Raw genomic sequence first — 14,474 nt, forward strand, 5'->3', positions numbered from 1 at the left:
GGGAGAGTCGCGTTAACGGAAGTTAAAAATGCTTGAATGTCACATAATTTACGTAACAGTCAGATAGTTCTGGTAGAAATCGGTACACACACCATAGACTGTCAGAACCAACAATGAGACAGAATTGCGGTGTTTGCTAATTAAAAAACATAATTAGACTCAACACCTGCACAGTGTTTCCTGACCGGGGTCAAGTAGACTAAACTCAATTCTACTTATGAGCTGTGGAGGGCAGCAAAACTATGTCGGTGCCTACAGGCTGCTGCAGCAGCATCAGACAGAAGAAGAAGAAGAAGAAGAAGAAGAAGCAGTAGCAGTGTTCGGGTCTCCACCGTTGCTCTTATCACATCGAGACAAGACACATCCAGGCATATTAGAAGTGATGCTCCATGTTGCGTCAAAGTGGAGGTTGACGGTGTAACACCGTCAACCTCCACTTTCTCATTAGACGCGCCTGAGCTGCAATGAAGGTGTCGTTTTCTTTACGTAACCTGTGATCCAATGTTAGCTCTGCTTGACTGTCGCTAGCAGCAGCTAACTAACGGTAGCTTTAACTAACGTTAGCTAATGAAACGCTTTATCTTAGCCTGTGCTAGTTAGCTAGCATAACGGTCGAATAGGCAGCGACTCTGACAGCTGTCACGTAACATCGACGTTTTTGTAATGTTAAGCTTAAAGATATGTAGGCAAATTTATTTTAATCTACGTTATGTTTCTGCTGTCTTGCCACTTTAACGTCAACTTGTTATCAAAAATATGTTTAACTGTGCAGCTAACGTTAGCTTAATTGTCTTGTTTGCTCTGTTGCAGTGTTTTGACAGTTCTGGCTTTTTGCTCCTGTCTGCATGGTTTGTGCTTTATTGTTTTAAACTAAACTAGCACTACCTCATCTATAACAAGCACCCATAAGTGGGCTCTATACAAATAATAAGACTTGTTAACCATGTGCATGAATGATGCTTTTAGCATGCTGTAGTTAGTAGCTACAGTCTTCAACATCAACTAGATGAATGTGAAAGTGGTAAATACTGTTTTCTGACTGTCAGGCAGGGGCCTCGTCCATGTGGGCTTCATGCTGTGGTCTGCTGAATGAAGTCATGGGTACTGGGGCCGTCCGAGGCCAGCAGCCAGGATTTGGGGCCGGTGCTGGACCCTTCAGATTTGCCCCCAGTGCGGGATACTCCACATACCCGCCCACCAGCTCAGGGACTCCCAGTCTTGTATGCAAGGCCTGTGGTCAGGCCTTCTCAGTGTTTAAGAGGAAGGTAGGTGTCTGGATCCTCTGTGTGATGCCAGCGTATGTTAATTAGTCCACTGACTTATTTAAAAGGAAAAGGTGCATAGAAGCAGAGGGGCAAAAAAAAAGGATTAATTTAATTTACACCCAGGGGCTTTGTATTTCTACTGAAAAGGCTGTGTTGTTCTAGCTGATTGCAGAGACAGATGGACACCATACTCACTCTGTAATATCTTCACTGAGTGCTCATGTTCATGTATGGCTCAAGGTCTCATTTTGTCTGAACCCTGTGCTTCACTCGCTCACTGTGCCAGTCTAATCCCACGTCTTGCATTTATTACCGTTTGATGTTTGTCACTTAAAAGCAATGAGCTGCCTCCTGTCTCTGTGCCTGGAGAGGTAGAGCAGATGTGAGTGATTGAATAATGAAGGAACGGTCTACTGGCATTGATATGCTTTCCAGTAATTAGTTAAATGTTGTCTCTCCACTCTTCCTGTTTTCCTCATTTTAATGTCATATCACACTTTAATGTTAACATTTGAAAATAAGGGTTGATTAAAAACGTTTGGCCACATTTTTATGTCAAATGCCGAGTTCTTTTTTTCAGGCAGTTTTGGCAGAAGTTGTCCCCAATCTGAAATTACCTCATTCCCATTACCTTTTTTTTTCCTGCAGTATATTTGCTGCGACTGCAAGAAGAGCTTCTGCTCTCTGTGCTCCGTGCTTCAGGAGAATCTGCGCATTTGTGCCACATGTCATTTGCTAAAAGCGACGGCCTTTCAGCGGCCGCGGCTCATGCGCCTGCGAGTCCGGGACCTGCGTCAGTACTTGCTGCTTCGTAACATCCCGACCGATACCTGCAGGGAAAAAGAGGACTTGGTGGACTTGGTGCTCTGTCACCAAGGCATTGAGGAAGTGGAGGAGCCCGACATGAGCAGCCTCCGCTCGCGCTCCCTGTACACGCCGACTCCTTTTACCACGCAGTCGGCCTCCGAGCTGTCTGCGTTAGTCGCCTCTCAGGAGGAGCAGCACCTCAGCAGGAGTGATAGCTCTGATACCAACCAGGTCAGGACCGACTTTAAACCATGTATGATCTTTAATAGCACCACACATCAGCCATATCCTTGTAATTATCTCTTTAAGAAAGCAGAGAAACAAAAAGTAAAAGAGTATAAGAAGCACCATAGCAGGCACTATATAGGGAGCTCAGGTTCAATCAGCTTGGATCCACTATAAATATTTGTACTTGGCCCGCTTAGGGAGCAGTAAGCTTTTCTATGAATGGAAGGTGCGAGACATTGTTGTTCCCAAGGTGTCAGTGAGCTGAATATTGTCTAATCCTGATCCTCGGTTAACTTCCTTGTTCCTCTTGCATGTAGTGCTCACTAATGTTGGTGATTGTTGCTGTTGCGTTGCAGGATATAGGTGATGCCACTTCTGTGTCTTTCCTCAACTTGGATGCAAGTGAACACACACCTGAGGTGATCTGTGACCGATCAGATTTCCTGCTGTCATTGTGAAATCATTCTGCCCATAAATTTCTGTCACTGCGTGTCATGTGCTATCCCACTCACTGTTTTTGCATGATGCTAATCTCCCATGTTTGTCATGAGGAATCTCAAGGTACGCTTTTGTTTTGTCCCTAATGTCTGGATATCTGCTCCTTCAGGTCAGTCCTCAGTCGTGGCGTCGGGCCAGAGGGTCTCTCTCGGACCTTTCCAGCTTGCGGGACATCGAGGGCCTGTCTGTCAGGCAGCTGAAGGAGATCCTTGCCAGGAACTTTGTCAACTATTCAGGGTGCTGTGAGAAGTGGGAGCTGGTGGAGCGGGTCAACAGACTGTACAGAGAGAAGGAGGAGAACAGGAAATCATGTGCGTATCAACTTTGTCAGAATAAATACCGTGTGCCTTAGTTTGTCAGTTGTTGACTTTACATTTTTTAATATAAGTAATTTGATTTAATATAGAATGTATCTACTGTATAGGCTTTAATCTAATATTTCTTGCTTGGAAGTTGCTGTATTGATTTAGATTTATTTTTCTTGCAGTGGAAAATGTGAGCACTACTGTAACCACAGGTAAGCTGTCACTCAACTGTGTGCACTGTCCTAGATGTCGGTATTGTAAACCACGTCCTGTTTTTATAACCATAGAAACCTAATATCTCTGCCTTCTCTGACAATATGATATACTGTAGATAATAATAAAATGCAATAAGATGCATCAATCATAAGCATTCAAATGAGTTTTCTCATTCAGAATCATGATGGTATGTCTCTTGCCTGCTTTACTCCTCCCACACTAAAGTGGAGCCCCTCCCCCCTCCTATCTGCAACGGGGCCCTCTCAGGTAAGGCTTACAGATGCCATGGTCACATGCACCACCTGTAACTCGCCTCTCCATCGTACGAACAGTGTCGCCACCACATCTGTATTCACCGTGAAACCCATTCTCATTCGTTAATCCAACTGTCCTCTTTATGAAATCCTTGCATGTGGTCGTCCCTGTGGAATGCCAGTCACTGTGAGGGTCTCCGGCCATTTTACTGGGGATGAAATGATTAAATCATTTCTCGAAGTACAGCCATTTCAGTTCTGTCATGATCCAGGAACATTGATCCACCGTGAGGTTAATCTCCCTCTGTCATCTACTCACGTGCTTCAACGTGTGAAGCACATCATACTGAGAACTGCAGTATGTCAGCTGTGTATATTCACTCTGTGTTGCCGGCCCTTTGTCCTTCCTCAGTGCATGTTATATCACTTTGTTTTGTTTTTTAGCGCTGCGTTAAAATCAGTTTCCCAACCTGTCTGTGTCTTTATCAGACGGTGAGAAGGGTCCGCTGACGATCCAAGACGACAGCCTCTGCCGGATCTGCATGGACGCGACGATCGACTGCGTTCTCCTGGAGTGCGGTCACATGGTCACCTGCACCAAGTGCGGCAAGAGGATGAACGAGTGCCCGATCTGCCGGCAGTACGTCGTGAGGGCCGTGCACGTCTTCAAGTCCTAATGCATCACTGCAACGCCGCAGCAGCTCAGACTGATACTGCACCTTACATCCACCATGCAGCTCATAACCTTTGGATCCCCAAAAGACTTATTTTGTAGATTCTCTTATGTTTGTATTCCTCTCACATTATTTGCACATTGCAATATTACGACAAATGTGTTTTTCTTAAGAAATTGTCTTCAGTTTCACCAGTGGACAGGAGCAACGGTCAACTCTCAAGTAAACATATCTCATATCTGTGTTCGTTTCCAAAAGTGTCTGTTTTGCTTTTCTGGCATATTTTTTTCAAAGCAAAGAATGTGTGGCACTCAGCCACGTGCAGTCTTTTTTGAAACACAACTGGTCACCCTCAGATCTGCCTATAAACTGTAGCTTCAGAACATCTCTCTTCACGACTGTCACTGCAAGGGACTACATATCTTAGTAACACCAAGGAGAGACACATAGCAAACCTCACCACAGGAGAGAAGAACAAGGTGCCAAGTAATAGGTCATCATGCCCTTAAGCTTCGCACCCGACTATGTATGTGTGTGTGTGTGGCACATTTTAGCAGAAAACACTGTGTGTTAATGCACCACTGCTCACAACCCACTGCAAACGTTGAGCGGTAATAGTGGCTGAGGTAGCATGTGTGCTAATTCTTGAATACTCTGAATAGTCAGAGGAAAAAGTGAATTAGAAATCACTGAGTTTCTTTTCCTGTTACTCAGCCCACAAAGTTGTGCTTTGCTTTTGCAACTCAAGGATATTGGTGATTTTATGATGAAGTCAATGCATTATCAATTATATTCACTTATTTGTTATATAAGCGCATATTGTCATGCATTACACGTTAAAATGGTCGTACAAAGTCTGTCGTCATAGCAATAGCTAACCCCCACTGTCACCTCTGTCTCAGCACTTTGAGACAAAAGACAAAAATCGGTGCTAACTCATACAACCATTGTCCCGGTTTTCCATCTGAACTGTGGATGTGAAACTCTGAATGTTCATTTTTGTTATTGTCGTATATTGTTGGGAGTGGAATGAAGTGTCTTAATGCTTTCTAGTTGATTTTCTCTTCTGTAGGAGTGATGTATTGAACTAACTATTCAAAGATATAGCTACGAGTTTACTGACACCTGTGGTATAGAAGGTGTATAGAAATCATGACTTGCTAATGTGCATTTGCATAGAAGGATCCATATGAGATGTGTGTGTGTATATATATATATATATATACATTTTTTTTTCTTTTCCATTTCATTTAAATTGTGTAACATCAGATTATTGAGATGTCTGGGATTGGGTTAGTTTTATTATTACAGCGTTAGTTTCCAGTCAAACGGTTTGAAATGCATCTGCTTCGGTTTGCTTGAGCTAAAGTTGCCTCTTGAACCAGAGTATGACCAGAACCTGGTAATGTTACATCCCCCCCCCCCCCCCCATTTAGAAGTATCCAGCTCTGGACTGCACCCACACAACATTGCTGCTATTAGAGTAAAGATCCCCTCTACAATCTTGAACAGTAGCAGAGCAGGTTGCACTTTTCTTTAGAGAGGGTGTAAGCGTGTGCAAGGTTTGGTCTTTGTATTTGGGAATGTTAAACTTTTTATTTTGGTAATTAAAAGATTTTAATTAAAGTCTGTTTTTTGTATACTCGTGCGTCACAAGCAGTGTCCCTGTATTACCGTGGATAAAGTAGTAATTAGGGCTGAAATGGTCAGTTGAGTAATTGATTAAGCCAAATGATCAACAATTTTGGTAATTTTTAACCCAAAGTTCACTGGTGTTAGCTAGTCTAATGTGAGGACTTGCAGGATTTCTGTTTAATATTGTAATTGTTTAGGTTTTGGTCTAGTCATTTTAAAATATCACATCGGGCTGTTTTGGGGCAGATATTTCACAGGCAAAACGTTGAGCTTTAAATGCTAACCGCTCACAGTGACAGTGCTAACGTGCTAATGTTTAGCAGGTGTAGTGTTCATGTGTTAACCATTCAAGTTTAGCGTGTTGGCATTTGCTAATGAGCAATAAACACAGCTGAGGCCAATGAGAATGTCATCAGTGTTGCAGGAATTTCATCAGATGCATTAAAGGTTAAATTAATAAATCATCAGAGTGATTACAGTTTATCCTGCGGGAGATATGAATATGTGTACTAATGTCAGGTCAATCCATCCAGTAGACAGACACTAGCATTCAGTCTTTGGAGAGCAGAAATGTCTTATGTTGTCAGACATTATTTGGGAGCAAATATCCACACTGAGGCGGTCACCTCAGAAGTGTCACACGACGCACTAACCTCTGACCTCTGCTTCTAATACAGATCAACCTGGCACATGAAGACCGACAAGACTCAGCGGTGGTACAAATGAAATTCTTTTAATGCATATTAGCACTTAGTTTTTGGATTTACAAATATAAACATTATCACATTCACCCGAGGTGATAGGTTACAGCACAACACAACACACCCCAAGATACACACAACACCTACTGTATGGAGTCATTATTTAAACCAAATTAGCGATATGAAGTGTTTCTCAAACCTGTTTGGAGCAACCACGCGTGTGTGTGTGGTTGAGAACATTATAGATAAGTCTGTTAGATGAATCGTCAGTCACACGTTTGCTATGGCTGCGACTTCCTGCCGCTGACTTTTGGGCGATGCATTATTTGACCCAGCTCAGAGAGATCCACGTGAAGTTACTTAATAAAAGGAATAAATACAGACTGTAAAAATAAATCAATAAATTAACGTTGAAATGTCAGAGAAAAGCCTGTTAAACACAACACTCAACAATTTATTAAAGTATTAAGGTAAGTGAAGACACGAGGGTGGAACAGGGATATTCAATTTGATAGCTTTGTTTTTAAATCATTCTTGAAATACATTCTAAATATTTGGGAAGTAGTTATGATAATTTAGTCATATTTATATCTGTACAGCTTATTTTTTGTCTGATATTGAAGTTACATTAATGTCAAATACAGATGTTGGCACACAAGACACTTTTGTATAAAGGCAAACTTTTCAGTTCACATGCAGTCTCTCCGTGATATTCATCTCACGAGACACTGAAACTCGTGAAATTATACTTGTATAAAAAAAATGCTGCGTTTTCAAATATTTAAAGAATAAAAATAAAACAACCCGAAACTCAAATACAAGCACGTCTTTATAAAAGTACAATCGCAACACAAATGCATGCATGCCGTCTCCTCTTTATCTGTCCAGTGAATGTTTGTCACCTCCTTAAGTCCATCCAGGAACCCATCTCTCAGTTCAGTTCCTTTACTGTGACATTGATGCAGAGGACTCGGGACACAGGACCAGTTTAAAAAGAAAAAACTTGTTCCATTAAGTGCAAGGACAGTCTTTCGTTCATTTTTGTTGTCCTGTTAGGAACTAGCTGGTCTTCTGCAGCAATTTGTCCTCTTTCAGTCTGAACGGTACGCTGACAGACATCTCTGCGATGAACCGTTCGCAGGCCGTCTTGGACACCTGCTTGCAGAAGCGAAGGTCGATCTGACAGATGCTTCCACAGCGCTTGAAAAAGTTTAGGGAATGATCTGTGACTCGGTTACAAACTAAAAAGGAAAACAGAGAGAACAGAAATCTGTCACAAACTTGGTATACTAAAAAAACGGCATTATCTTTCCCTCTCTCTGTTCTTAATGCATAATGTCAACATTAACAGATTTATGGAACAAAACTCTTACACGGTCCTGTCATGTCCCCCCATGGGCTCTACTGAAACTGGACCCAACGGACAGTCTCACTTTACAATGATGACGGGCAACTACAGCTTTCACCGTTAACTATATTCCATTTCATGTTGTGGCATTTGTTCAGTAGCAAATGTGTGAAAACAAAACAAACTTGAGGACAAAGTTACGTATGGGACAATAAACATGACCCAGGCAACTCCCCATCCTCTTGTTCTCTTCTAATTAATTGACTCTGATGCCTTTGGATTGTCATTTGGAATATCCTGCTTTAAACTCTTTATCTGTTAAGATCATTTTTATCTTCAACTGCTGATTTCATGGATTACTGAGGATGTGATAGACACTGCCTGGTCTTTAAAAAAACCCTCAACATAGCGACCGGTTCCTCTGAGAAACTGACTTGTGAGTGGAAGCATCTAACTTACTGCTGCATCACCCTTTTCAGGCCCCTTTACAACTCATGAACCACTACAATAGTTGTATTCCTACTCTACTTTTGCTCTGGTCTCACCTGACAGGTTGATATCTGTGAGGGAGTCTCTGGTCGTGGTCCCTGCTGCTGTCAGCAGGTTGACCGACTGGTCGTTGATGTGGTTGCAGTAGCTCAGGTCCAGCATGGACAGAGAGGGCATCTGCCGACTGATGAGACGTAAAGACGTGTCGGTGATGTCGAGCCCCGCGAGCCGCAGGTCCTCCACATTCCGCAGCTTGCAGCGGTTATCCAGCTGACCTGTCGATCACATAAGAAACATCAAGGGTCAGTACCTGTCAACAGGTGTATGACAGTCTACAAGGATCTTTAGGATAGCTAAAAGCTGGAAATGAGGAGTCACACTAAACTTTATTTTTAAAGCTGTGTTTTAGTTCTAAAACCTAAACCTGAAGGAGGTCTGAGGGGAAAACATGCCTGTTTTTCAGGCAAAATAATCCGTTTTACAGAATAAACCTCTAATTTGGAGTATGCACTGGTAGGTAACAGGTGCAATGTGAGCCCCCATGACTGAATTAATCCCTAAGAGTTGTTATAAATACATTAAAGCATGGGAGGCAGGAATAAAACCCCTCATCCATGGCAGTGCTTGTTCTTTGTTGCCCCACGAGTTACCTGGTCTGTTGTCTGTGGGGGGTGAAAGCAGGTCCCTCATCTGTGGGTCTTTGAGGCCCTCCACCCACTGGACGTCCAAGGTGCGCAGCAGAGGGCAGCTGGAAGTGCAGAGCGCAGACACAGCAGCCCAAGAGCACCCCGATAGCCGCAACACTCGCAAACCTGAAAAACACAGCAGCACTTTCAAATACTGACGCACAGCAAGAGACACACAAAGAAAAAAAGAGATCAATAATCACTATTAATTAGGTACCTGGCAATCTATTAATGAGCCAGCTTAATTGTTTCTTGGAAATGTTGGTCCAGCTGAGGTCCAGAGAAAGTGGCTGTCGGCGGATAATCCCACTGAGCATGAGCGGAGTGATGGAGGTGCAGCGGTTCAGATCAATCTTCGTCCAAAGTCTCTTATCACAACACCTTGACATCAGAAAGAAAGATTTCTGTCACATATTATTTCTTTAAAGATTTGTACATTTGTACATAAAAATGTAAACATGCGCCGTGCACGTACCATCTGTTCCACGTCTTGCAAACTCTCATGCAGACACACAGCTCCTGGTGCGTGAGATAGCCAAAGATCTTCATCCAGACCTCGCGCTGTATCACGTGTGTTTTACCGTCTTTTAGAGGCAGTCGGTCGGGAGGCGGGCTGATCGGAGGGGGCCGGATGACGTGCCGCTCCATTTGGACACACTTCGGTGGGGAGTGTGGGGGTACCGGCCGGTTGGTCGGGGTGCTCCGGTTGAAGCCCAGCGGAGTGATCTGACTCGGGTAGAAGTGGCGCAGCTCCCAGGGGGTCCCGTTCATCTCTTTGGTCTTGAGGTGGGGCCTCTGGTCCCCGAGTTCACTGCCGTTGCGGAACAACCTCTTGGGCTCCTCGTTCTCCGTCTCCGGCTCCACCTTGAGAGGTTGGCGGTTCTCGTTGGCCAGGCAGTCCTCCGTCTTCTGGATTTCCTGGTTCAGTGCTTTGCTCAGCTCCCGGCTCAGCTCTCGGTTGGGCAATCGGCGCTTGCGGCGAGCTTTAGGACACGGCCCTTTTTCCTGGGTCTCACTTCCGCCCTCGCTGCTGGGGCCGGCCTGCGGAGAGCTGCAGAGGGACTGGTCGCTGTCGCCAACGGGTGTTTTAATGCAGGGATTCAAAAGTGCATTCCTGGCGTCCCTTTCATCCCCTTCTTCTTCAGTGTCTCCAAAACGCCCTTTCCTCTCTAAAAGGCCCCGGAAGTGAGGCCCCCTTCCTTCTTCATCGTCCTCCTCATAATAAGTGTCTTCGTCGTCCTCCTCGGTCTTGATTTGGTGTAGAAGTTTGGAAAAATAAGGATCATCGGACTTTTCCTTCAGGAAAAAAAATTAAACGGTATGAGAATCACTTGCACACTTGCATCTAAAATGTCTAAAAATGAAATCAGTCCCTCTGTAAAAAGACACAAACCTTCTTCCTCACACCGAGATCCTCTTCCTCATCGTCATCAAACAGCTTCCTCTTCTTCCTCAGCTTGTCCTCAGGCCTGGGCCGGGGCAGGTTGCTGGGGGAGAGCAGTGGTGGCTGTCGGTGGAGAGACTCCTCGGGTCTGTACCTGGGCGTCTCCTCTCGGTCTGGCCTCCTCTTGGCTGCAGAAGAAACGTCGCCCCCCTCCTCCTTCACAGGCTTCTGCTCCCTCAGCAGAGAGCCAGGGAGGTTGGAGGCGTACTTGAACCCCGGACCCCTTTTTTGCTTCAATACCAAAGGGGACAAAAAAAATTGCGAGACAACTTTATACCTTTAGCCTATAGCGGACAGGCAAACCGACTGTACTACAAGTGTGCCTGAGGTTTAATAAAGTGTGTCACTGTGTTCAAAACATGTGTTAGTCAGTGGTTTCCTGCTTCTGTGACAAACAAGAGTCACATGTGAGTTACTTTCACAAAGTAGAAAAGTATAAACAGGAAGTGGCACACATAAATTGAATTACTGCAAGCAATACAGAAGAATGAAATCACCTGTTATCTATGAGTCATACACAATCTCTGAAGTAATTATTTTACTGTTTTCAGAGTGAGCACACTTCCAACACTTAGTAAACTGTGACATAACCTAAGGCTGTGACAGACATGCACCTATTTGTACTCACTTTTCCACTTTTCCCAGCATGGTTGCATTTGGGACATTCCCAGCAGTTAGGAAGTTCATCGTTCACCACTCCTGAGGCTTCGCTCACCTGACAAACCGACAAGAAAATGAGCCGGATTCAAACCAGAACAACAAGCTTTAACGGACTCCTAGGTAGAGTTGTTTTGTTTTTAAACACAAACACGATAAGGGAAGTGAAAGAGACCGTCTGCTAGGCAGGTTAGCACAGTTTAACCTCAGCAAACATACATAGAGAAGGGAAGTAGAGTTAAACACTGCGACGTGAGACGGTTAAATAAGCATCTCTGAATGGATATAATGTCCAAATTGGTGTTTGTTATTATGTATAAAACATGAATAAATATCTTAGTTGTTGCTTGCTACTAAACAACTAGACAGTGCTCGTCTGAAAAACTGGTTTGACCGAGCCTGTACACGCCTGGTTACAAACAGGGCGTGTGCTGCTTTACATCACGAAATGGTTTTACTAGTGAGGTCCGATGCTTCACATCCTTTTGAGGCGACATTTTTGGTGACTCGGTAAATACTTGTATTCTTAATCACTTGTGTTCTTGAGCATGCGGCAGGAGTCGGATCCTCAAACACATTTGAGCCATAAAAACATAATAGTGATGAGTGTGTTCAGTTATATAAACAACACCACATCCAGTGACTACGGTCCAAACGTCTGAGTCACTCACATTACGTTACAAAGAACTGGGATTCCTGGCACACACTCATCAGGAATGAGTCAGCCAGAGAGTGACTTAACTACGGTGAGGTTGTTCGAATGTTCCCAGCCTGGCCCTCTGTACCTTGAGACAGTTGGGATGGACGATCTCGTTGCAGATGGAGCACTCCATCAGCATGAAGTTGAACTTGTCCTCCTCCTCCTCCAGTGTGTCCTCTTTCCCCGCCTCTTTGCACACCACACACACCGCTGTGTGAGGCAGAACCGGCTGCATGAAGGAGAAAAAATACATTTAACTCAACAAACCATATTATATAATGACTTTTGTTTTCTTTTTCTGTGACTGCACATTGCTAGTTTTTTGAATACACAGCCGTTGTCAAATATAAAAACGGGTAAAAATGAAAGTGCTACTTTTTGAAGATGCCAACAAAACTTACCGCAATGCACTGTCTCATGATGCACGACTGCTTCATGCGCCCCGGCCCTCCGAACTTCTTCATGTCCTTGCAGAAGTGACACTCTCCACACTCGGTCCGGAGGCACGCTTCGCACTTCCGACATCGTGTCCTCCGGCGTCTCGCTCCGGATGAGCTGCGATTGGACGGCAGCTTCACGGCCGACGACGACGACGTCCCCACCTTAGGCTTCGGCCGGTTGGCCGCTCGCTGCTGGAAGACAAAACGGAGAGAGAGAGGTGAGAGGTTTATTCCTGTAAAGAACAGATATGTCAGCCACTGAATGAGGGTCTTTGAGCAAGAAAAAGCTTCAACATACTGTATAGTAGTCACTATTTTAGAGTTTCTGAAGCTGACCATCAGGACGGATATCATGTGTGTCGTAACACAATATACACCCGATTAATTTTAATTATAACAAGCTGTTCCTGCAAGCATGTTCACATTTGAGAAGATGGAACCAACCAATGCTTAAAGGATGAATCGATAATAAAGATATTTCTGTTGATGGACGAATCAATTAGATTTGAGAATCTGAAATGATCCCAGAAGATATCAGGTGAAAACTATACGTTTATATGTGAAGAAGTAAAAGTGCCTCCAGCCTCACAGCTGCATACATATCAATGAGTGAGTCATGGGAGTAAATAAAAGAAAAGGCAACATGGATATTAAACTCATCTTACTCACCAAGTACACACACACACACACACACACACATGCACACGCACGCGGCTTTGAATCTATGATCCAGGTTTGATATTTGTGAATTTCTCACATGTATTTTAAGTCTCTTCCCTGTTGCCATGGCAGGACAAATCAGAAATCATTTTAGTGATTCTGGTTCTAGCAGGAGAGGAGGTTACCTTGACAACACGTTTTGCCTTGCTGGTGGCAACTGTGAACAGACGGATAAAAATAAAGTGCAGTATGGAGGGTTTGATTTGAGGCTGTGAACACATCCCTGATGTCATGTATTCTCCTTCTATTATTGATTATTACTACTACTGCTGCTGCTGCTGCTGCTGCTGCATGGCATTTCCGTGTATGCTAATTCAGTTTGTAGATAACAAAGCTGGAGAGCTGCTGACGGGTCAAACAGGTAACGCAGGATGCAAATAGAACAAGACGTTCCAGACGAACGACAATGAAACGAATGCTGTCAGAGAGATGTAAACAGAGGAGAGGAACCAGCCCTGACTCTGCTGACGTGCACAAACCGTCTCAGTAGATCATTAATGTCGTATTGATTTCCTTATGTTCCCCTCAGGGAGGACTTTGGAAAGATTTGAAATAATACGTTTCTTCTAAATTGTAGGATTACCTCGTGTTTTGCCTGATGGAGAATTTTAGTGGAGATAGGGAATAATCCCTCTGACAGCTTTCCATAAATCCATCTGACTACTGTGGACATTTGGGAGGGAAGCATCAAAAGGAAGGTTTGCTGCTGCAGGGTGGTTGACTGTCAACATCAGCGGCCTCTGTTTTTCTAATACCACACCTAAAGTCAGCCTCTGAACACAGCTACTTAAAGTGTCCATGCAAAGTTTTGACCGCAACAAATAATAAACATTTCGTACACTCCCTGAAGACCTGGAACACCTACATTCCTATTGCACGCTCATAACCGTAAATAAGTGGCATAAAACTGACACATCAGAGCCTGGTTGCAACTATCAGCTGACCTGTCTCCACTATAACGCTGTGCAGTAATGTGTCAGGAATTTGGGATTGGTTACTGAGGTCTGCGAACAAAAACATGGCCTATATTCAGAGCTACAGTCTTCTGACTCAGCTCGAGCATGGATTTCAGGAAGGAGGAAGTCACCGGGCTCATCGTTTCTTGCTCAGCGGTTCCTCGACACAAACAAACAGCGCGTGTTACGGCCTTCAACGACGTGTCACTACAGAGGAGGTCAAAAATACCATCTCTGGTATGGCGTTGGTGGGTGTTAACATTGTGTAAGAACACGGCTCTTATGTCAGCACCTCTCATATTTCGGAGACTTGTGCAATACCCCATGAGCCCTGGTTAGAAAGCATTCATGCAGTGAACCCCACAATAAATGCACTTCATAGCACAAATATAAACTTTTGTGTGTATATATATATATATATATATATATATATATATATATATATATATAT

General features: G+C 43.9%; 2 protein-coding genes across 7 annotated transcripts in view; one reads left to right on the forward strand and one right to left on the reverse strand.

Moving 5' to 3' along the window:
• Positions 1 to 272: 272 nt before the first annotated feature.
• Positions 273 to 5,878, forward strand: rnf34a (ring finger protein 34a). Of its 5 annotated transcripts, XM_031849396.1 has the most exons (9): positions 309 to 385; positions 432 to 470; positions 1,047 to 1,265; positions 1,914 to 2,303; positions 2,657 to 2,719; positions 2,908 to 3,109; positions 3,286 to 3,315; positions 3,545 to 3,586; positions 4,063 to 5,878. In XM_031849396.1, the coding sequence occupies exons 2-9, from the start codon at positions 465 to 467 to the stop codon at positions 4,248 to 4,250; spliced, it is 1,140 nt and encodes a 379-aa protein (XP_031705256.1). In that variant the 5' UTR covers positions 309 to 385; positions 432 to 464; the 3' UTR covers positions 4,251 to 5,878. The 5 variants fall into 5 exon arrangements, with proteins under 5 accessions (XP_031705258.1, XP_031705256.1, XP_031705260.1 ...); XM_031849397.1 differs by lacking the exons at positions 309 to 385; positions 432 to 470 and adding an exon at positions 477 to 848; XM_031849398.1 differs by lacking the exon at positions 3,545 to 3,586 and having other exon boundaries at positions 273 to 470.
• A 716-nt stretch (positions 5,879 to 6,594) lies between these two features.
• Positions 6,595 to 14,474, reverse strand: part of kdm2ba (lysine (K)-specific demethylase 2Ba) — an 8,899-nt gene continuing 1,019 nt past the window's right edge. Inside the window, exons 2-10 of one of the 2 annotated variants that reach the window (XM_031849395.1) lie at positions 12,309 to 12,536; positions 11,993 to 12,136; positions 11,179 to 11,265; positions 10,500 to 10,790; positions 9,582 to 10,402; positions 9,324 to 9,487; positions 9,071 to 9,232; positions 8,477 to 8,695; positions 6,595 to 7,824 (exon numbers count right to left, since the gene is read on the reverse strand). In XM_031849395.1, the coding sequence (XP_031705255.1) occupies positions 7,643 to 7,824; positions 8,477 to 8,695; positions 9,071 to 9,232; positions 9,324 to 9,487; positions 9,582 to 10,402; positions 10,500 to 10,790; positions 11,179 to 11,265; positions 11,993 to 12,136; positions 12,309 to 12,536 (2,298 nt within the window). In that variant the 3' untranslated portion in view covers positions 6,595 to 7,642. Of the gene's footprint in view, positions 7,825 to 8,476; positions 8,696 to 9,070; positions 9,233 to 9,323; positions 9,488 to 9,581; positions 10,403 to 10,499; positions 10,791 to 11,178; positions 11,266 to 11,992; positions 12,137 to 12,308; positions 12,540 to 14,474 lie in introns of both variants that reach the window. The other variant, XM_031849394.1, reaches the window with a different exon arrangement.

Source organism: Anarrhichthys ocellatus, unplaced genomic scaffold (assembly GCF_004355925.1).
Source record: "Anarrhichthys ocellatus isolate YVR2014 unplaced genomic scaffold, GSC_Weel_1.0 scaffold9, whole genome shotgun sequence".
In the NCBI taxonomy this organism is placed as follows: Eukaryota; Metazoa; Chordata; class Actinopteri; order Perciformes; family Anarhichadidae; genus Anarrhichthys; species Anarrhichthys ocellatus.

Bases quoted from the DNA above. Each gene is read 5' to 3' on its own strand.
- rnf34a (XM_031849396.1), top strand. The intron at 2,304-2,656 runs GTCAGGACCGAC...GTTGCGTTGCAG, and splicing joins ATAGCTCTGATACCAACCAG to GATATAGGTGATGCCACTTC. The intron at 3,587-4,062 runs GTAAGGCTTACA...TGTCTTTATCAG, and splicing joins CTGCAACGGGGCCCTCTCAG to ACGGTGAGAAGGGTCCGCTG.